Source organism: Nothoprocta perdicaria, unplaced genomic scaffold (genome assembly GCF_003342845.1).
Source record: "Nothoprocta perdicaria isolate Ctin4 unplaced genomic scaffold, notPer1 scaffold_55, whole genome shotgun sequence".
Taxonomy (NCBI): domain Eukaryota; kingdom Metazoa; phylum Chordata; class Aves; order Tinamiformes; family Tinamidae; genus Nothoprocta; species Nothoprocta perdicaria.
The window spans coordinates 3,956,331-3,977,787 of NW_020455810.1; the positions used below are offsets into that span (position 1 = coordinate 3,956,331).

At 40.1% G+C, this 21,457-nt stretch overlaps 1 protein-coding gene across 2 annotated transcripts in view; it reads right to left on the reverse strand.

Moving 5' to 3' along the window:
• Nucleotides 1-2,015: 2,015 nt before the first annotated feature.
• TENT4A (terminal nucleotidyltransferase 4A) overlaps nt 2,016-21,457 on the reverse strand; it is a 49,887-nt gene continuing 30,445 nt past the window's right edge. The window contains exons 9-12 of one of the 2 annotated variants that reach the window (XM_026048542.1): nt 20,175-20,275; nt 19,713-19,885; nt 9,511-9,669; nt 2,016-2,539 (exon numbers count right to left, since the gene is read on the reverse strand). In XM_026048542.1, the coding sequence (XP_025904327.1) occupies nt 2,357-2,539; nt 9,511-9,669; nt 19,713-19,885; nt 20,175-20,275 (616 nt within the window). In that variant the 3' untranslated portion in view covers nt 2,016-2,356. Of the gene's footprint in view, nt 2,543-9,510; nt 9,670-19,712; nt 19,886-20,174; nt 20,276-21,457 lie in introns of both variants that reach the window. The other variant, XM_026048543.1, reaches the window with a different exon arrangement.

The window sequence follows — 21,457 nt, forward strand, 5'->3', positions numbered from 1 at the left end:
GTAGAGAACCATCTCTAACTTCTTTGTTCACCTGTACCTATGCCGAAATCAAATGCCACGTTCATCATTCTCTTTCTGAACACGTCAAAGAGGGGACAGACTTACCAGCACGGAGAGGGCAGGCTTTGCCGAGAGCATCCATCCCCCTTCCAACACCATTCTGAAAACATTTTGCAAGAACAATTTAAGCATATCTTCAAAGTGCATTTTAAATTGGCCATATCTTACAGTTTACCTCCTCCATTAATTTTATCATAAAGATGTACAGAAGAGTGACTGGTCTCCAAAGTTTATTAAAAATCAAAGAATAGAAAACTTTACATAAAAATATGTCAATTTTAGCTTCCACATAGTTGTCCACACAAAAAAAGTTAAACATGATTTTTTAAACCTGTAGCACATAACCACAGTGATAGCCAGGCCAATTTATTTGGTTCACCATGACTGAAATGTTACATGATACCACTTTTTAAATGAATTTTGCTTTAAAATGGACGCTAATAGAAGACACCAACTAAAGCCTCTGAAGGCTCCTTAATGTAGTTTTATGGTCAATATTGCTAGTGTGTGAAGACTAAGCAGTACAGGCTCATGTAACAGCCCTTAAATATTATTCAGGAATCAGCTCACAATCTTTTAAAATTGTGATGAGTCTGGAGCATTAAGACAAACTTGTTGCAAACAGATATGCACTACTCTACTTTGGAATGTTGCCCTCTCTCCCTGTTTGGATGTGACAGATTCAGCCATAACATGAACAACTCCTGCTTCAAAGGCAAACTGTGGATTAAAAAGCTTCCTCATGCCAGACACCTCATTTTAAGAGCCAGGTATCCCTTTTAAAACCTGCTGTAACTGCACACCGTATAGGCGTCCCCTTAACAGGACTCTTCTTCAGCTCTCCTCGCTGATGGACTTTCAAATAACTGATCCAGAGTTTTTCTGCACAGTTCAAGAACTCATTAAAAAAAAATGGGAAGTCAGAGGGCATGAGATGTGACCTACTCCCAGGACAACTGTGGCGCTTTAAAAACTCAGGGTTAGGCAGGATGTATTTTTCAAAAAGGTAAAGACAGTGTTTGTAATGGCAATACACACTTGCATAGTATACCTGTATGCATCTGTAATTTAAGTGCCAGCCACTCATACTGTGTACAACACTGGGCTGTGCTCTCCTGCAATACATTAAAAGATACTTCTTGGAGTGCTTAAAGCAGCCGAAGTTCTTTTTGTATATTTGCTCTTAACAGAACTAATGCATACTGCTATACAGATTCCTCAATGGAATCAACATATTTCCTTTCTCCACATTCCTTAAGCCGGGTACCTCTGTTTAATAATGTTGTTTGAACCCAAACATTAACAGGTTACATTACTAAAATGCATCAGAGCACGTAGTTCACAGCTTTTAAATTTCAAGTCAGAACTTAAACCAACCTTTTTTTTTTCCCTCCTCCCCCTCGGAAGTTTTACTCCTGGTACTACGAATGCTGGATTTGTCATCTAGTTCAAGAATTAAACTAAAACTCATTGGTCAGAGCAAGACAACTGATAAAGGCCAGACAATGAGCTAAAAAAACACAGGGTCAAAATGCTTTGGAGCTTAACACCGTCTTAAAACCGTAAGCCAAATTGCCTTTCATTGTGAATCAAGAAGCCTTGAATATTACCAAATGTCCCGTTTGTAACACTGCTCAGACAACCTGCCAAAACTATGAACCCAACTTAGATAATGCAACCTGGGAAAGGATCTGTAAATTAAAAAAAAAGCCTTAAATATAACTTATGAGACAATATGAAATTAAATTAAAAAAATCCAAGTTATTGCACAAATTATACTTCCAATATTTACAGAGCAAAAAAAAATCTGAACTTTGAAACAAAAACAGAAGAGCAGCAAATTTATTTTCATGAATTCCCAACTGGATTTGCTGCAAGAAAAAAAAAAAAAAAGAAAAAAAGAAAAAAATCAACTGAAGTTTCCTCCACTTCTAAAATAATAATAAAAAAATAAAAAATAAAAAACCCACAAAGGACCAGATGTAGCCACAGCAGAAAAAGCCACAGCATTTGTAGATGTCCTTGCAGTTCTCCTGTCAGAGCTGCTTCGGCACTGGATGAACCGTTGTGGGAAGGCAGAAAAACAAACATTTAATAAGGCTTCACAGATAAGCACAACTACTTCTTGAAGATGGACTGAACCACCACACAACGAAACATGCAAAGAAGTCAGCAGCTGCAGATATTTGGCAACACCAAGAAAAGAGTGTGCTGGACGCTGGTCTCCATGCCCCAAGTCGAGTGGCACTCGCTCCTTTTCAGTCCAAAGTGGGGAAGGTCGGCCTGGCATCTGCCATTATCTGCTGAGACTAATAGGCAAACTGTCTCTGTGTTTTTTTCTCCTCCATATATTACGATTGTACTGGTGGTGTCCTCGGTTACCCACGGGTTGCCTCATGCCTCCGCTGCTGACAGGACTGTAGCCGTTGCCTTGGTTATGGTTGTGGGCGCCCTTCATGGAAAACTTCATTCCATTGTGCTGCTAAAAATAGAAAACAAACAGTTTAGGGATGCAAACAACTCAAGCAAAGCACTTATTATCAGTTATGCTTCTTCAACACACAAGTCATTCCCACTGAACAGTGCTTGGAGCACGTTCTGATTCATGCTTGTCTGCATAAGTTCAACAGCACTAACAACTTAGATAATATTTCCTGAAGTAACCAGTCTGCAGATAAAATGGTGTCAATTTAAAAGCAAAACTCCTTAATACCGAGATCAAAGCAGTTTCACCAGGCTCATTGGCATCACCCTTATAAAAGCAGACCTTTCACATGAGATCACACACGGCTCCCGCGATTATTTTTTCTCTTTTTGGCCGTGCCTGTTCTCAGCAAAAGCAGGTGCAAACGGAATATTCAGTAGGGCAGGACCACATGAGCTAACGTGGCACCAAAGCCACTCGCGCTGCCCACAGCAGAGCTGGGTCTGGTTTCTCAGGAGCCAGGAGAGCACACCTAAAGTCCTCCTAGTTTGGTCACAGGGTAACCAACAGGCCCCTAGGCCGCTCCTCACATGCACAGCAAGGCAGAATAGGCACACAACATGATCAGGATCACATCATGTTACTGGATTTATATAGGAAAAATGTCTGGAAACTTGGAACAGAAACTGCTGAAAAGGTTTAGTGACAGCCAAAACAAACCAGCACATCACAAGGTACTACAGATGCCCCTATCACAGATTTAATATACATGAAGCCAATTTTCTGTATGCCATTAAGTATAAGAGTTTCAGAAAATGAAAATGACTTTCCAAAGCAGAACTTCCAAATACAGGTAACTTCAAAACAAACTTTTTCTGGTGCCTGAAGTGGTAACTTAAGGCTGACAACTGGCTGTCTTCAAAAAAAGAGCTAATAAAATGTTCGCAAGGAGGCCTAATAAAAGATTTTGTCTGTTGAAGTGGTTAAGCAGGAATATAGCACAAAGCTAACATAAGCAGAGAACATGAGCTACATTCAGCTACACTTTACTGACAAGTCTGGAGCGAAGAGACAAATACAAGAACACGAAAGCATCAAATTGCACGTGCACGTACAGAAACAGTTAAGGCACCATTCCCTAAGCCTATTTCTATAAAGAAATACAAGCTGGAGGAGACTAATATTTGAGGAATAGCTCAAGTTAGCTACACGGTAGCATTAAAAGCCCTCTCTGTGAAGGGCACCCTATGGTGACCTGGTCAGCTTTCAACAGGCAACTCCTGCATTCCCAGGTAAGATGCGCCAAGCCCTTTCCTTAGGCTAGCAGCAGAATAAAAAATTCAAGGACAAACAGGAAAAAGAAATGCAGAGAAGAATCCTTTGCTATTAGGGAAGAAACAAAACCGTCCAAACTTTATTTACTGAAGGAAACAAGTTATTTGTGGAAGCCAACACACGAAGCTGAAAGCATTTTAAATGCATTTTATATATTAGATATTGGTGAATGGTCCTCAAATCAGACTTCAATTTGAGGATTTGGCAGGAAAAAACAGCACGAATTATCTTAACTCCTTGAACCCGGTCACCACAATCAGACAAGGACCACTGCCCATGCAAGAAAACAGATACAAGAAGTATGTCTACCTGTAACCTACAAAGTTCTGCTACCCTTGGTATGTTCAAAATATAATCAGTTTTCCAAAGAAGGGTTAATAAGCTAAGAGCAAAGTGATCCCCAGTTTGTTCCGAAGAAGCACTCTGTATTGCATTTTAGGCCATCAATATAAAACCAGATCAGAATGTGATTTTATCTACGCCACTGCATTGTCACCAGCTGGCAGCACCTGCTTGGGAAGCAAGCTCAGGACTTCCAGGGCCACAAATGAACCTTTCAGGTCAGTATTTCAGTGAGGTCTCACTCACTGGTTTGCTCCAGGTGTTTTTATTTGAGGCATCCTGCAATGGCACTGTTAGCACAGGGTAGGTGGCCTACGCTGCAGCATTTCACAGCTCGACTACGCATCGTCATTCTGAAGGATTTTCCAGTTCTTCGTTATTCATTGTGTGTCACTCTGCTATTTGCCTTCTCCCTACTACTGCTGACTACAACGACTTCCATACCGCCTTGTTCCCTTCTCCAGGTTGATGAATCATTCATTTGTTGTATATAAGCTGTTCCATTTCTGAGCTCCCTAGCATCCTTCGCTAATCTTCTCCCGTTTCTATTATAGCTTTCTTCTGATCTGAAAGAGGAAACTACTATTCACTGCTTGTGTTGGAATATACATGGATTTTTACATATTTTCATCTTTACTGTTTTCCTCTCCTAATGTGCAACACCTGACTTGACTCAGTTTTCAGCAGGCAAAAACTTACAAAAATATTTTCTACCAAAAAAATCCAGGATCTATCCTAACAAGAAGTTCTCATTGCAGCCCCACCACTCTAGGAAGTTTGAAACATTTCCTTCTCTCCTGATACATCCTTTGAAAAGATTTTCTCAAATCTTCTCAGCTTGTTAGCTCAGCAACATCAGCAAATTTTGCCCAAATTACTCATTACTTATTAGATGCCAGACAACATGATGCCTGGTACAAATTTCTGCAGAGCTTTCCTGCAGGAGGGCAAACTACCTATACTACATAAACTGAAACTTATTTCAGATGTTTCTTGCCTTTAACCAGCAAACAATTTGGAAGAGGATCAGCTTCTTTTGTTTCTTTCAAAATCTTTAGTAAAGGAAACTTAATGTGTTTAGGAAATCATAAGCTATATGAATCAGCATCCCTAGCCCACATGTATCAGCATCTCCCTATGCTCAGGTGTCCCATCACCATCACTGAGAGCTGGCATGCGTGTAACCTGATGATGGCTGCAGAAAAACGAGATAACCAGAAGAGAAAGCTCTTCATCTGTGATAGGATAGACAAATATGAATTAAATGTGGGCTTGACTACTTTGAATCTCTCCATAGAATAACGTCCTGCCTCTGCATATGGCTACTAGTCCAACAACTAAATGACAGAAACAAAATCTTTTGGGGAAGAAGTTGATGACTTTGATCCTCTGGCAAAGGAAAGCTGCCAGATCTGGAAGGAAATTTAAAATTTTGCATTTAAAACAAGTCAGGAAAAGAAATTCCATAGTATATACCAGATTAAACAGAAAGTTTCCATGTCTTTTAACAAAAAATGTAAGTAAATAAACAAAAGCACTTGTTCTTGACCTTTATTCCTGAACAGCAGAAATCTTCTGGAAATTGCAACACCAGAATCTCATGGAAATTGAAATACCAGATAGTGACTTGCTGAAGCAATCCAAGTTTTTCCTCTAGAATACTAGCAAAAATACTAGCAAATTTACTATTTCAAATTCTTACAAAGACTGTCCTCATTAAAAAATAATTTTTAGAATAGAATCTTGCCAAAAATAAGGCACCTACACACTGTGAAATAATACCAGTATCAAAAACAGTTGCAGTTGCAATAACGCTTAATATTTCTCCGTTAGCTCAAAAATAAGGAAAAATAAGAGAAACATTAGCTATGAAAACAAACTACTAGTATTCTTTACTTTAAAAGGGATTATACACACACAAGACAGAAATAATTAATAAGGACGCAGGCAGCTAAAGTTTATAAAAGGATTATAACAGTTTAGACAAGATATATACTTACTATTATATTGTTAACACTACAGGATGAGTGGCCATGATTAATCCCAGTCTACAGTTCAGAGGAATTGTAATCACTCAAGCTTGTATACTTCAAAATGATCCCGAATAAAATACTAGTGGAGTATTATGAAGACTACTACACCATTAACTTCTCCAGTATCTCCCGGAAAACCTCAGTGCACATCCTCAGAAAATATTTCACTTAACTTCCCCCCCCCCCCCCCTTCTCAGTTTTTCACCACATTTCAAACTTCTCCATTTTAGGACAAGTTTGAAGTTTTCTACTAAAGTTTCTACTAAACTATAAGTTTTTAGTTTTCTACTGAAAGATAAAAACACATCTGTTTTGGTGTTTTTGATGGAATTTCCCATTCCCAAAGCATGTTTTAAAAAAAGCATCTTGAGCACAGGTAAAAACTTTGCTTCTTGTTCATGAAATATGGAAAAAGAGCAGGCCATGACCTCAGCAACTTTTTAAAAAGGAATGTATGGATATGGTATCAAATATTAGAAGATGGTTCAAGGTATCCTCAATATTTTACAAGCCAGTTAACTGGAGCCTATACAATATTCACTGCAACTCTGCTACTATTGAAAGTGGGTCATTAAGTGGTTTTATCTGCACACTTGTAATTAGGAAAGCAAGAGATAGTAGAATTTCTAGCATAATGTTGACGATTTTATGTATTTAGACAAAAATAACTACCATTTCAGGTACAGTCCCAGAACATCACTCAAGCAATGAGCTTCTATCAGCATAGTATCTGCAAAGGCAGCTAGAGGAAACACATGCAGATACTCAAAATAACCCAAGTTTGAGCGTGCCAACCTTTGATTGCAATGACCTTGAAAGACCGTGTGCTATGCAAACAGAAGAGCAGATACTACTTTCAAGTTTCCATAACTCTATTGCCTTTCCTTTTCACAGCAGAAACAGCCATTTAGACTGCTTCAAGCAGATGGTTCTTCTTGCAACTCAAACACTCAAGCACTGAAGTACCCCAAAACTTTCTCAGCATGATACAAGCACCAAGGTTGGGAGGGACCTCTGGAGACCAACCTTCTGTTGAAATTTGGACTCTAGATCAGGTCATCACAGATCTAGCCAAGCTGAACGAGTTCCCATGCAAGGAAGGAAAACACTAGATAAAAACTGTATGCAAATACGTGATTTTTTTTTTTTTTTTTAAGATGACAAATACTACCCAAGTACTGTTTTCAGCTGAACTGCATCTGAAATTCAGATGCATTTCTAATCCTTTTCCTTTTCTCTATTCTTTAACAGAAAATGTTACATCTATTTTTTTTCTGAAAATGACACTAAGAGAAGCGACAGTCAGGAAGTAAAAACAAAATCCAACTTCTCAATTTTTGCACATAGTAAATCATCAACTGAATGATATTCTGTCATTTACAAGATGGGAGCTTCCCATTTAAAACTGAAACTGCTTCCAGAATACATTACAGCACCATCCTCCTCCTTTTGCTTACGGAAAAAGTATTCTATTCTCAAGAATAAGGACTCTACATAAAGGACAGAAAAATCACACTTTGATTCAGTGAAGAAATCTGCAGTACCCAGCGAGTTAATATTACCTCTGGAGGAAAATTCAAGCCCTCTCTTAACTGAAATTACCATACTAAAAATTCTGAAGTATCATTTTTTTTTTCCAATGGCATTTACTGTATTGGTATCTCTGAATAGTTGAGGACACCTGCATTCTCTAAAGTATTTGGTAACATGGCCTAGAGTTCAAGCTTAACATGCATGAAAACATCCTTTCAAAGTGAACATCATTTACCTGCATACAGATCTCACATCTACAGCTCTCATCTACAATGTCTCTACTACAGCTTTCCTTGGACAGAACAAACTTCCTACAAAACAGCACAAGGGCTGGAACTCATTATTTCTAGATATTTGGACTCGAAAGACAGAGGGTTGGGGAAAAAAACTTGCAAACTTGCGAGAGACATTTTTCTCTTGTACTGTCCAAATCAGAATAAACTGAACGGACCATATTCCAGCCTGAAAAGACAACTAGGAAACTGGGTCCTTATATTCCCGGGAAGCGAGCAAGGGCTTTCCCCAACTCTGTTCACCTGAACATGTATATCAAAACTTATTTTTTTCCAGCTTATTCCAGTGGACAGCCCTGGTTCATAAACTGTTCTTCCAAGTGTAATTCTGAACTGTTCATCAGCACCATAGAAGAATGTTTATGATGGAAAAATGATTATGCTGAAAAGCATACAAGTCTGCATCAGAAGCTAAACTAGTCTACTACTGTATCCTTTAAAAATTAGAAACTAATTTGGTCTTAGTTACAACTACTGCAAGCTACTACCATATCTACTATCAACCTAACCTAGCCCCAGGCTGCTCCAGAAAGTCACGTGCAAAAGGCAGATATTTATGATATTCTGAATAGGATGTTTCATTTCCCACTTTTGACTTGTCAGTCACAATTCTCAGAGAACGTTTCTGCTTCAGGGGACAGAAACCTTTGGTTAATTCAATTCAAAATAATCAGTCATCCCATTAATAAAAAGTAAGCAAGTTAGAGGATTTCCTTGTATTTGCTTAACACAAGTCCAGGGAGCACCCATGCACAAAGGAAACCCCCTTCTCTACAAAGAAAACTCCCTCTCTGCCTCCCTCAAATTTGCTGTCCTGTACCATGTAAGAGACCAGTTATGGAGCCTTGGAAAGCACAGGCAAGTAACAAAGACAGAAAAGCATCACCAAACAGTTTTTCAAGATTGAAGCTTTCAGCGAAGACCCAGGATTCATTCAAGGGTTTGCCCCTTCACAACTGAAGCAAAAACTATGGAGGCCAATTTGCCTTTTTTTTTTTTTTTTTTTTAAACCAAATGTTTTCATTTAGCTCAGATCTGTTTCAGTAACTCAAAAGCAAGAGCACAAGACACGCCTTCCATCTCTTCAGATTTAAACACTACTTGGCACCCAAAGTACCCAGCTGAGGTTTGTATTTTAAGAACAGGAAGTTAAGAACCTACAAATCTGTAGGTATCCCACCAGATTGTGCACCAGGAAGGCCAAATACTAAAGGAGGCAGATGCCTGACACATTCCCTTCGAAGAGTCCGTACGGCACGTGGGGGCACCCATATGCCAAAACGCATCTCAGACTCTGAACCATTTCCCACCCCCTCTTCTACCCACACTTCTGGCATAGCAGGTGGCAACTTTTACGGCGTCTTGAAATTCAGAGCATGCTATAGCAAAGTTGCCCTTCAGAGGCTTCTAGACTCACAGCACAAGTGATCTACACTTCTGATTTGACCGTTTTCTCATCAAAAAGTTGCTCCGTTGAGCTGGCTCATACCTGATTACTGGCGGCCATTATCAAGGCTCTCGTAGGCGCAGATTGGGGTTTACCACTTGGCATAGGCAATGCGGGGGGTAAACTGGCCATAAGCTGAGTCGGTGCTTGCAGACTGAACTGGTAAACATTAGAAGTTGTGCAAGGTGCTGTATCAGAATCCTTTTGGCAGAGAAAAAGGGGAAAAGAAAAGCAACTTTACAGAAAGCACAGCATATACAGACTATGCATTTGAAAATGCACCTAAATACCAACTCATGTGAATAGGACTTTTTTTTCCCAAAATGGTAAAAAAAAAATAAAATACAAGCCAGCACTAAGTTTGTTTCACACATGTAGCAAAAAAATCTAATTGAAGCAGCATCAAGGAGACAATTTAAACAGGTCTAGGACAATCACAGATCAGTTTGCAGTCATCTCAAACTAAAGCCAAATACATAAAGCTATTTCTCTACCAAGTTAGAACTAAAAGGTTGGAACAAAGGGCGGTAGAAATGGGAGCAATGATGACACTGTTAGCTATATAGGGACTATAATGTTAGGTGTAACAGTATCAGTCCTCTGTAATTGTTCAAGTCTTCTCCCATTCTCCTGAGCAAAAGGGACGTTAGGGCTCCAGCTACCAAGCAAGGGGGAGATGGGATGGCCTGCCAGCCATGGCTGGTCTGTACGCACCAGGGACCCACCTCCCCGTCAGTGAGGGCTTCTGTTCTTACCACTTTGCATTGGAACCCTGAGCCACAGTTCATTAGAGGGAGCAAAAAAACAGTGTAGGATTACAGAAAGTGCAGTAACGGAATTGGATGAATTTCCTCCTGCCAACTTGGAGGCACCAGCAGCTGGAGCGGCGTCAGAGGCAGCAAGTCGCACTGGCGACGTTAACACTGCGCTGCACGGAGCGCTTCAACACCACACAAGCAAGCAGGCAAAGAGGCAGCAATTACTGAAGGCTAGAAATGCCCAACTGACTGCTTCCAATCTTAAATGTACAATCCTTGGAATCAAAATAGTTGCAATGCAAGTTAGAGCTTTTTGAAGCAACCTTGAATACAGATCTTGACAAACTAAACTTGTTTTAACCATAATACAATGGCAACAGACCAACTGGTTTCTCTGCCTTATACAGAGGCAGAGAGGCAGGCTCCCCCTGCCCTCTTCCTCCTTAATTCTAAAATAACCTAAACTTAAAATTAAGAGAGTTTTTTTGTTTGGGTTTTTTTTTGATACCCAAAACCTATCCCAAGCTCTGTTCCTCATTCCTACCTGTCTCAAAAAGCAACAAGAAACGGGTCTTGGCCAACGGACTTAAGACAGACCAGCCCATCAGCTACTGGCAGTTCAGGAGTTACCAAATGAAAAGATATTGTGGCTTAAATCAATGATCTTTGCAGTTAAGTCTACTGCCCACTCTTTAAAGACTGTCTGAAAGCAAAAACTCCTCACACAAATTAAGCCAACTTTAGCGAAGGGAAACAAAATATTTTAAAGCACTTCTCTTGGACAAGGAGAAGACTTTTTAAGAGGGAGCGACTAAGCAATTAATCACTAGGAAGCAAAACTTCTATACCAACCAAAGAAGAAACTGCCCTCAGAATAAAACCATCAGATCTAAAACAATCGTTTCTTTACTGGTCCGTATAACACTTGTGCTCTAAAGAAACTAAAGAGTAAGTTATAAAACGAGAGGCCGAAGAAGCAGCTTCTACCCCTCTCAACCGGTGGGAAAAGTTACAGTAAACGTTTGGTGAAGCAGCTTCAGGCATTTGCAGCAAGAATTCACTTAGGACAGACCGTACTAGTAACGGCAGACAAACTATGCAGACCCTTTTGTTACTTACCAGGTGAAGCACTTGCTATAAATATGTTCCATGAGCAACTACCTACTCTAGCAGTGTTCAGATAACTGCACTTGTAATGGAGGTGAATGCAGGGCACCCTTCTTGAGCAAAATAACAGTTTCCTCCCTTGCCCCATCCTACAATACTAACAGCTGAAAGACTAAGGTCTCGTCTAAGGAGGATGAAACTACCACGAGATGCTAGAAGTCAGACACAGACAAGAGCTTGGTGCTAAGATCAGCCTTCTGTAGGGAGTACTGGTCATGTAAATTTAAGTTACAAAGCAGAGGGTGAAATAAAGCGAGGCAGGCATCTGTCTGAAGAGCTGCTCATAGTGACCATGAGCAGATAGATGGGAAGGAAAAGGAGGCCTTAAGGTCTATGCAAACCAGGACGTTACCTTCTAGGACACAACCTTCACAAACCTGACCAAGCAACAGCTTTAGCTTTTCCCCTCACTCAAAGCCTTCCCTTTCTTTTAAGGGAGAAAGGCAGTATTAGACCTTCTGAAGGTTCATATGGCTGTCCAGCTGAAACACTTTCCATTTAAGACTCTACTATAAGGAAGATGACTGGCTGACTTCTCCTTAGCACCAACACTCATTTCCTAGGTAGAACAGTGCCTCAAACAGTACCTTTCTTTCTCAAAGACTGATCTCAGTGATCAGAAAACTAAGTCTAGCCTAAACAAGGACTTATTAGAAGGGCTATATCCGTTTTCTTTAAGTCTTGCTTAGTCTTCTGGATAGAATTAAGTGCCAAGTGCAATCTTTAAACACTACACAAGCTTGGAAGGAGCAGAGAATCTGTAACTTTAAGTCAGTATTTAAAAGTCAAACGCAGCAATAAAGCCCAAATTTCCTGCTCACATGGCACTTTTCTTCCTCTAAAAGCATCTGTAGGCATCTCGGAAGAAAGCTTCATATTTTATTTTCCCCATTCTCCAACCTCCTCCCACTAATTACACAACTAGATTTCTTCTTTCCAAGAACACACAGGAAACTGGAAGTTGTCAGAGAATAGCTGCTTCAATAAAAGCTACATTCTGATGTTTGAAGGCAAAGAACTGAAAATAGTGAGATAAAACAGTGCGCACAGTTAAGATTCTCCAGCATATAGAATTTTTTACATGCTCTTGTATATTTGACCATATTTTAACCACTAGACTGGTCTAATAACTAGCTACTGTCAGTCTTGTCACTCTTGCCTTTTCTCCTACTCTTGCCTCCTCTGTCACACCGGTGGTAGCGATTTGACATTGTAATGAGCAAATCCATCGAACTAATTTTGTCAGTTAACCTCAGAATCAGCTTCCTATACACAGCATTAGGTGAACATAAGCACAGAAATGCAGGGGCAGAGTATCCCTAGCAAGAAAGTCTACTAAGATTGGCTTAGCAGAAATGTAAAATCACACCTCTTGAAGGGGAACAAGAAAACTTTGGACACGTCCTAGGAGTTCAGGGCCATGCAGTAAAGGAGTCTCAGGGCATAAATGTTTTGGTTCAGGGAGCTTAACTCTGCTTGATAAATTCACATTTTTCCAATGTGATTTGGGGGGTTCCATACTCTCATCCCATTTGATTTACAAAGGAGAAAAATGATACAAACTGATGTAAGTGGAGCCATAAGTTCAATTAGTGGAGCAGATTAAAAAGGAGATGAACAAAACATGCGTGTCGGGTCATAGGACACGGAATTTGACAGGCCTCAATACGGTTGTATCATTCGCCAGCTTATTTGTATCCATTGTATCCATTTGCCAGCTTATTAACAATAGTCAAGTCTTCAGTAATATGCAGTTGAGTGGGTATCTGTGGCTGAAAGTACATTGCTTTTAAAAAGAAAAATACATTGGTCATGGTGCTTACAGGTAGAGGGAAGAAAAGAAAAAAAGTGAAATGAAATGACAGATATAGAAAAAACAAGCAGGCAGACATCCTCCAGAAGTATTAATGCTTGTTTTACAGAAAGAACTAAAAAGCTAATCTAATTAGTATCTATGATAATTTAGGACAAGCATCACATTATCTTCCACCAGGTCTAGCCATGGGCTTTTAGTTATTGTTTCTAAATGAGTATTTAGTGTATTTTAGATGAACTTTCAAGTTGCACGATCAAAAGGTTTTTCAAATTCGGCACTAAATGACAGGACTATTTATGCAGGTTGAACACATCATGTCAAAAGCAGTCACTTTTGGTTTTCCTCCATCCTAAAGTGGCTTAGACACTGTTTCAGAGGGTGAATATGTTAGTCTTAAGATATGACATGAGTAGAACTAGCAAATTACATGAGAAAATCGTGACCTCAGTTTGGCAGAGGAGGAGCACCTGCCTCTCTTACCTCACCGAGAGCACAGCCATCAAATCCAGCTTTATTTGGCGATTCACACCTTTCCTCCTTACCCTTTTCTGTTTAGGACCACTGGTTACAGAATAAAAAGCCTTTCTAATTTGCAGCTCTAAAGTGTCTCCTACAGCTTTATGGATATAAGCTCTTATCTCAAGCGGATAGAGGAAGAAACTGCTCATACAGCTGATTTTGAAAACGGGTAGTGTATCGTGAGACAAGACCACTCACAATGACAAATGGGATTAAAAACAAAAAGGAGATGTGGGACTATGTGGTGATAAAGGAAAATAGTCAAGAGTAGGACTGGGGGAAAAAAAAATCTGTTCTCTGATCCAGATGTAAGCAATCTTCATAAAAAAAAGAGAAAGTAGCAAGTTTTAAAGGATTTAGGGGTTAAATTCTTAAATGTTCCAAAATAAAAATCAAGTGTGTTTTCCTCCCTGGTAGCTTCAGATGATTTGTGTTCAGGGCGCCCACGGCTCTCTGGCTGCGAGTCAACACTTGCATCTTTCATTAAAGATCAAGAGATGACTTTTCACAGCACTTGCCTCCCTTGATTTGCTCAGTGATGGAAAAGGAAAGCACGATACAGCAGCTGCACTCCTGTTCTGGATGAAGGCAGCTCATGAGCTATCCATGCACACTCTGAATGGTTCCTTTGGTTAGGACACATGAATATTCCAAGGGAAAGAACAGTAGAGCAAGTAGGCTCTTGCTATCAGGCTGTCTATGAGCCTTCTGCTGTGCCATCCCCTTCCCTGCTAAGCCCCAACATATTTTAATCTCGAATTGTAAATATTAATTGTAGTCATTAAAAAGATTTAACAAGATTACAAGGGCAGCTGTTACAGCAGTTGTTCTGAATTGTTGTGGGTGTCTGTCCTCTCCCGCAGATAGGCACGTGCCTTACATTTGCAAATCTAATCCCTTGAAAAGCCTCATTTATCAGAACAGGGTCTGTCAGACACTCCCCACTGGGCACGTGGCAGGTACAACAGCTTTAATAACACACCAAAATTCACAATCTTTGGCTAATGGGAAGAAAGAGCAGCTTATAACAACTACAGTAAAGGCTATGCTGAGCTTGACTGTTTGACCACAACTACCCCAGAGCAATGCTCTGAAAGTCAAGGCAGATCCCATGTTATCAGCAGAATAATAGGAATAACGAGTACTCAGTTTTAACCAGTCATTTATATACAATATTAACACTCAATCCAAATACTGAGTATTTAACATGTGAGGAAAGTATGTTTAGGGGAAAATCTGTTCCAGGAAACACTTAAGGTACTAGCAGGAATAACCTCCAGCCAATCAAGTAGTGAAATTATGCAGACAAATCACGTAGTAAAATATGATAAAGCCTCTTATAAAGTCTAAGCAGTTATATAAGCTAAAAATTGAGAATGGTCTGAAAGAACACACTGTAAATATTAATCAAGTTAGAGTTCGGTGATATGTTTCTTGCCCAAACTAAATCTACACAAGCAATAATTTGACATGACTATATGGTTCTGGTTCTCCTTCATGAAGGAATTTTGCAATAGAAGGTCAGCAAAGAAAATTGCCACCAGAAACACCAAGGTAAGAAGTTGTATGGAATTCCTTAAATCCAAGACGTGAGGCTTGTACTGGATCTCTGTTTGAACAGATCTCAAAAGAGCTTTAAAATTCTATGAGGAATTGCACTAGTAACTGCTACGTAGCTACCACTGTCACATAAAATGCTAAGCATTATTTGGCACAACAGTAGCCAAACTGCAGGGCATATTTAGCAGCAGGAATTACATGAGACCGAAACAAGACTAGAAAAGCCACCCACACACATCCACGATTGTTTTTTACTTGCCAGAGATTGTACATGAGGCACTTGCTTCCCTGGCACTGCTCTAGGATTTCCCGAGATAATCACACAGAGCTAGGACTAATGAAACTGAGCAAGGACTAATGAAGCAGCCCTTCACACTGCTTAAGCAGACAGAAATCCAGGTCGTCAGTTGAACAGTGCAAGTCCTGGATGAAAAACACAGGAAAACACAGGGGAAAAAGCAATCCTAGGAAGGGTTTGGTCTTTGCCTAGGTTCTTGGCCTGACTCCTACAACTAGCAACAAGCAAGAGCTCAGGGTGAACACTATTTCCTTCAACTGGTTTCAGATTCCCAAAGCAATCACCAAATTCAATAAAAAGGTTAAAATGAAGTTTTAATGCCAAAGGGATATTCTCAGAGTGAACAGTTTGACTTCTGCTCCTGTACAACAACAAAAAAAACACCTCACATACTTTGCATTCTCCTTAATGGAAAAGATCTTTATCGAACACCTTCCACAAAGGAAGAATTACATGCAGCCAGCAGCACTATCCACTCTAGGACTTAATATTTGTGATCTGGATTACTAATGATCCAAATGTGAGAATGTATAGTATTTTTTTCCCCAAAGAGTGGAGCAGCAGGTTACCAGGCTGCTGGTTACTCACCTATGGACATGCAGGAAGGGAGGACACAAGCTGCCTTTCTGATAGGGCACACAGGGCATTTTAAACACCTACAGAGCAGGAGACTGCACTGACAAAAGTCATACTGTACAGACTGGTCTGGCAGTTACAGACTGGAGGAAAAAATATGTTCTTGTAACCAGATTCCTTGTAGCCCGAACTCCTTTCCCTGTGTGTTCCTCAGCTTGCTCCTGATGAGTCCATCACACACAACGCTAGTTAGTCATGCAAACAGTTTTCCATGGAGCAGAGGCAGCAAGACAGGAACTGCAGTCCTCACTATTTTGCAATGAAGCAGATTAAATCTGTCACTTGAGACAGTGAGAGCTCTGTAGTGATGTGCACATATTAGTAGGACAAATCCATAAACTGAGCATCTGTTATCACACTAATATGATAGATGTCAGAAAACAGATTCTTTTCTGAGCAGTCTTTGCTATGAAATTCACTGGACCTTACAAAAAAAAGCAAACACTGTTTTATGACAGATTTTTCACTTTGATGGGACACCTATCATAGAAAAACCTATGACAGCAAACCTATCATGTTTCTTCAGCTAGACAGTACCATGATAAGATAGTTTGTAACTTGCTTTACTGTATTGGAAAATCCATAAAAACAACTTTTGTACACATTATGATTTAATTTCATTAGATGTCATTCTGTGTTTTGAGCTGTGTAGATGGTGGCCCAGAAACATGTCCTCCTGTGAACCACCTCTGGACCTACAGAGATGGAAGTAACTGTCCACCCAAATCCAAGGCAATGGCCTGATGAAAAGCATCCACATTTAGAGCAAGTGAGGAGAGAGGGAATGCTCTCCTTGAAGGAAGCAGTTCTCTTGTTCCTCCACGGTACACAAAACTGCATCTTAAACAGCTTTTTGTGAGTAGGGGCCAGAAGGAAGGAAAGTAACAGCAGGCCCAAAGAGAAAAAGATCAGAGTAGTTACCTGAAAGCCATTATAGAGACTGATTATTTCTAATTATTAGCACTGCTTTATGCCTATCCAACCTCCAGAAAAAACTGCTCCTTTTCTGGTCTATTCTAACATCAATTCTCCTCTTGCTGAACAGATCTATAACCAATGCTATGTCAGAACTGCCTACACATCCAAGACATTGAGAATGTACCTATTCAGCTGCTGAACTGTATTTATGGAATAGGGCAGAAACTGTAAGGAAGCAAACCCTTACCAAAACATAAAAAAAGAGAAAAAGAGCAAACTTTTTTTTAAAAAAAGGAAGCTGTATTACAAGCAATAGCTCTAATCAGGATGAGCTACAGGTTTTACTACAGACTACACTATACCTGCGATTAAGATGCCCAGTTTTGATAGTGCTGGGATACCTAACCACTAGCATTGCACGCAGGACACCCAGGTTTTCCAGGCGTTCCCATTTTCTGCCGGCCTACAGCGATGCCGGAGCACGGGCAGCTCCAGCCAGAGCAGGAGCCAGAACACGCGAGCGCCGCGGAGTCTCCTCCTCTGGAGATCTTTAAGACCCACTTGGATGCAGCCCTGTGCCATGTGCTCTAGGTGACCCTGCGTGTGCAGAGGGGTTGGATGAGATGATCTTCGAAGGTCCATTCCAACCTTAAGGATTCTATGATTTTGGGGTTTTTTGGCTATGAGAAAAAGCACCACACAGTATTTGTACTGGTAAAGGCTCAAATCATCAACCTAGAATCTTCTTTCACTGATGAAGAGCAATCCCGCTCAGAGCTAACCCTACCTACACCTCTGCGCTGATGAGCTGCGCTGTATTGCCTAGTTCTCAGCTGCTACAGAAGCTCACTACAAACCTGCCTGCAAGACAAATCCTAATCCGACATTTCTCACCAGAAGCTTTGGCACAAACACCAACTATCGCAGACAGGGTACGTTCCCTTGCCGGTATTGGGGCCCCTTTGTTATCCCAAATCACGCCACGGCTGCCACCCTTCTCCAGTGGAACATGTTGCTCTGCCTCCCTCAGCTCAGGACTGTTCAGTCAGAGCTCGTTCAGCCTCACACAGACAGAGGGCACTGAGATGGACTGCTCAGCAAGCTGTCAGAAGCCGGCCGTTTCACTGCCAAGGGAGGTAACATCCTGCCTTGCTGCTAAGGACATAGTGTGAGTGAGGGCTTCGACTAGGGCCTGCCACAAATACAGGGGCATAAGACTTAATTTTGCAGTAAAAGGTAGCACTTGCATTTATTTTGTGGATGCAGAGAAACCGATTGCTGTCTTTCTTGCTGAGAAATTCCCTTCCACTTTTCATTTCCTATTTTTTGACATGAGGTAGAGATCAGCTGTCAGACAAAGATCACATCACAAAACTTCATCTTTCTGTGCTAAGTAAATAGGGAACTAAGGATGGGTCCCATTACTCGTTTTTTTTTGGAGTACATAATATTAAGCTGACGTTTGCCTTTTCTCATAAAAGTCAATCTCATGGCAATACCTACCTTGCTGACACATTCAAAACAGGAACATGCCTAGTATCACCAGCAAGCATCAAACTGTGCTTTTTTCCACCAGCCAGATGGCTGCAACACTAAAGCATGTATCATATTCACTGGAGATGGAGTAAGAGGAAAATTCAACATAGAATATCCAGCAGTGTTAAGGAGTTACAGAAAGTAGAGCAAAAGGTATATATTGAAACCATTTGTCCCTCCAACATTTGCCTACAATTATTTCATTTTTACTAAATATAATGCCGATTTTTACTTCCTTTTCAGATCAACTTTTGAAAACAGTCAAGAAACAGCTACATAGACATCTCTCGGGACAACGGAGTGTACCTCAACTGGATACTATTTCTTCTTCCACTCACTATCTGCATCTAGAGCACAGGTGGCCTCAATAGATTAAAATGAGCATGTCATGCCAAGTAATGTAAATCTGTGCTTTATAATCTGCACTACCCAACTCTGTGCTGACTTAAATGAACATGTCTACAAGAATCTGAAGTGTCTACAAACACATCTAGGCATTTGGGCCTTCTCTTCCAGGTCGTCACAGGCTACACTTTCAAAGTGTAAGCCAAAAGCAAGATTTTCCCTATGAGGATCTCCAGGCATTCAAACATGAACTGACTGCTCACCTGAAAACAAGGAGCTTTATTCACCTTCACAACAAGTTATGATGCTTATGGTCAAATTTTAATGTGGGAAAAGAGGAGCAAAGTGTGATAAAAGGAGATTTTGCCCAATAGAGGAAGTATTTATAAACAGGTATTCCTACTCTTCTAATTAGGTTTATTAGTTACTTTTGAGTTGGAGATTTGTAATTTAGGATGTCTAACCATCACCCCTAAGCGTACCAAAGGCTTAGGATGGAATTAATCTTCACCCTATGAAAAAGTGTTTTTAAAATTTAAATAATTTTCTGAGCAGAAGCTATTCATTTGCTGTGGAAGCTTAATGACAGTCATTACATTTAGTGCTGCTATTTTTTACTCTGAGGCTTGGCTGGGCATGGTAAAATCTGCTTCCCAGGAGCGTTTTTAACCCCTTGAAAGGAAAAGCTTACGATGTCACTGCCGGAAAGCGACGACACAGAAGAGGCAGACGACCCAGAGGACAACTGCTGCGTGCTGGCCAAGGACAAGGCCAAGCGCTGGGTGTAAGCGGGGTCCACGTCTCTGCTCTGTTGCTGCTCTCCATTGCACGCTGCAATCTGGTCTCTTATTTTCAACCTGTTATCTGTTAACAAAGCACATGAGGAGCCTTTTAAGAGCGAAGAACAAAACCATATGAATCTTGCAGGTTGAAAACAACTTCAGTTTAACTAGCAAACGAAGCGAAAGCACAGGCTTAACGTAGAAAGCTAGTCCTAAGATAGAAAGCAACGAATTGCTTTAAGGTTTGCATACTTAAACTTGAATACATGCTTGAACCAGTGATGAATTTCAAAGCACAGATTTGTTCAATTGCACCAAATCCAAATAAAAAAAAATTTGGAACTGATTTCAAAGATTTCCATCATACATACCAAGTTCAGGTGATAAACTGATTTTGTTCCCCCACTTCTTTTTAATCCAGGCTCTGTAGTCAATCACCTCTTGGGTTACTTTGATGATTCTACCTAATGTGCTAAAAAAAAAAAAAAAAATTGGGACTATTAAACAAAGCCATTTGGTTAAATATTTGCAAACATTTCAAGAAGAAATCAAATTACAGCAAAATCAATGCAAGTTATCCATAACCAAGCATCTTTCTGATCTTTCATTTGCTTATAGAAACCTTCAGGCCACTTAAGAGTCATGCTTTTTAAAATTAGTGTATTACTTACCTTCTGCCATACTAATATGCAAACAGTGACACATAAATAACACATTTTTCTGTATTTCTACACAATGCACCTTAGCTATCAAGAACACACATACAAATGCTAATGTACCTAATATAGCACTTTACAGGTTCTTGTATTTCCCCATACAAAAAGAAATATTTTTCACTAAATCTGGATTACAACAGCTACAGGATGCACTGAACATGTTAATAACATGGACCCTCTATTCCTCTTCCTGGAGGTACACATACTCTGGTCCTTGCTTACAGATTTACAAGAGAACTTGAAAAGGTTTAAGGTCCCTGCAGTTATAAAGGAAGTACCATGGATCGTGAGGTAATGGAAACAAGAAACAGAGTGGCTCCAAAACCAGAATGAGTTAGAACTTAAGATGACTCATAAGGGCAAACAGCCGAGTTCAAAAGCCAATCCTGTCCTGTTGAACACTGACTAATGTTATAGAATAAGTACAGAGCAGTGGTTTACAAAACACCCTCCCAATATTCAGCCATTTCCATTGCAGATCTCCTTGAGCAGGAGCTGTTTGAAAGTTTGTCTTTTAGCCTTTTCTTTTGTCAAGAGCTACTTGTTGAAATTATTACTATTTACTCAGTGATCAGTATGTAAGAATGAACGACTACTGTGCAAAAATGGACCGTGGGAAGTGACCATCCTGGGAGAATGGCAATACTATTTCAGCTTTGAAAGCTTTCAATAGTTCTAAATAAGATTATTTCACATCATAAAGGTACAACATACCTTTCCTGGAATTTGGTTTTGGGTGTTCAATGGGAAGGGAAGACATGCGTAGTCTAAATGCTTCAGATTATCCGATAATTTCCCAGTAACACTTTAAAAAGGAGCAGTGATTCTCCTACTAGATTAGGCATGGCTACTTCACTGCAAGATCAAATGCCATGTACTCAATGTTTAGACTTCCAACTTTAAAGACACATCAATGTGTCGGTACTAAAAAAGCTGCC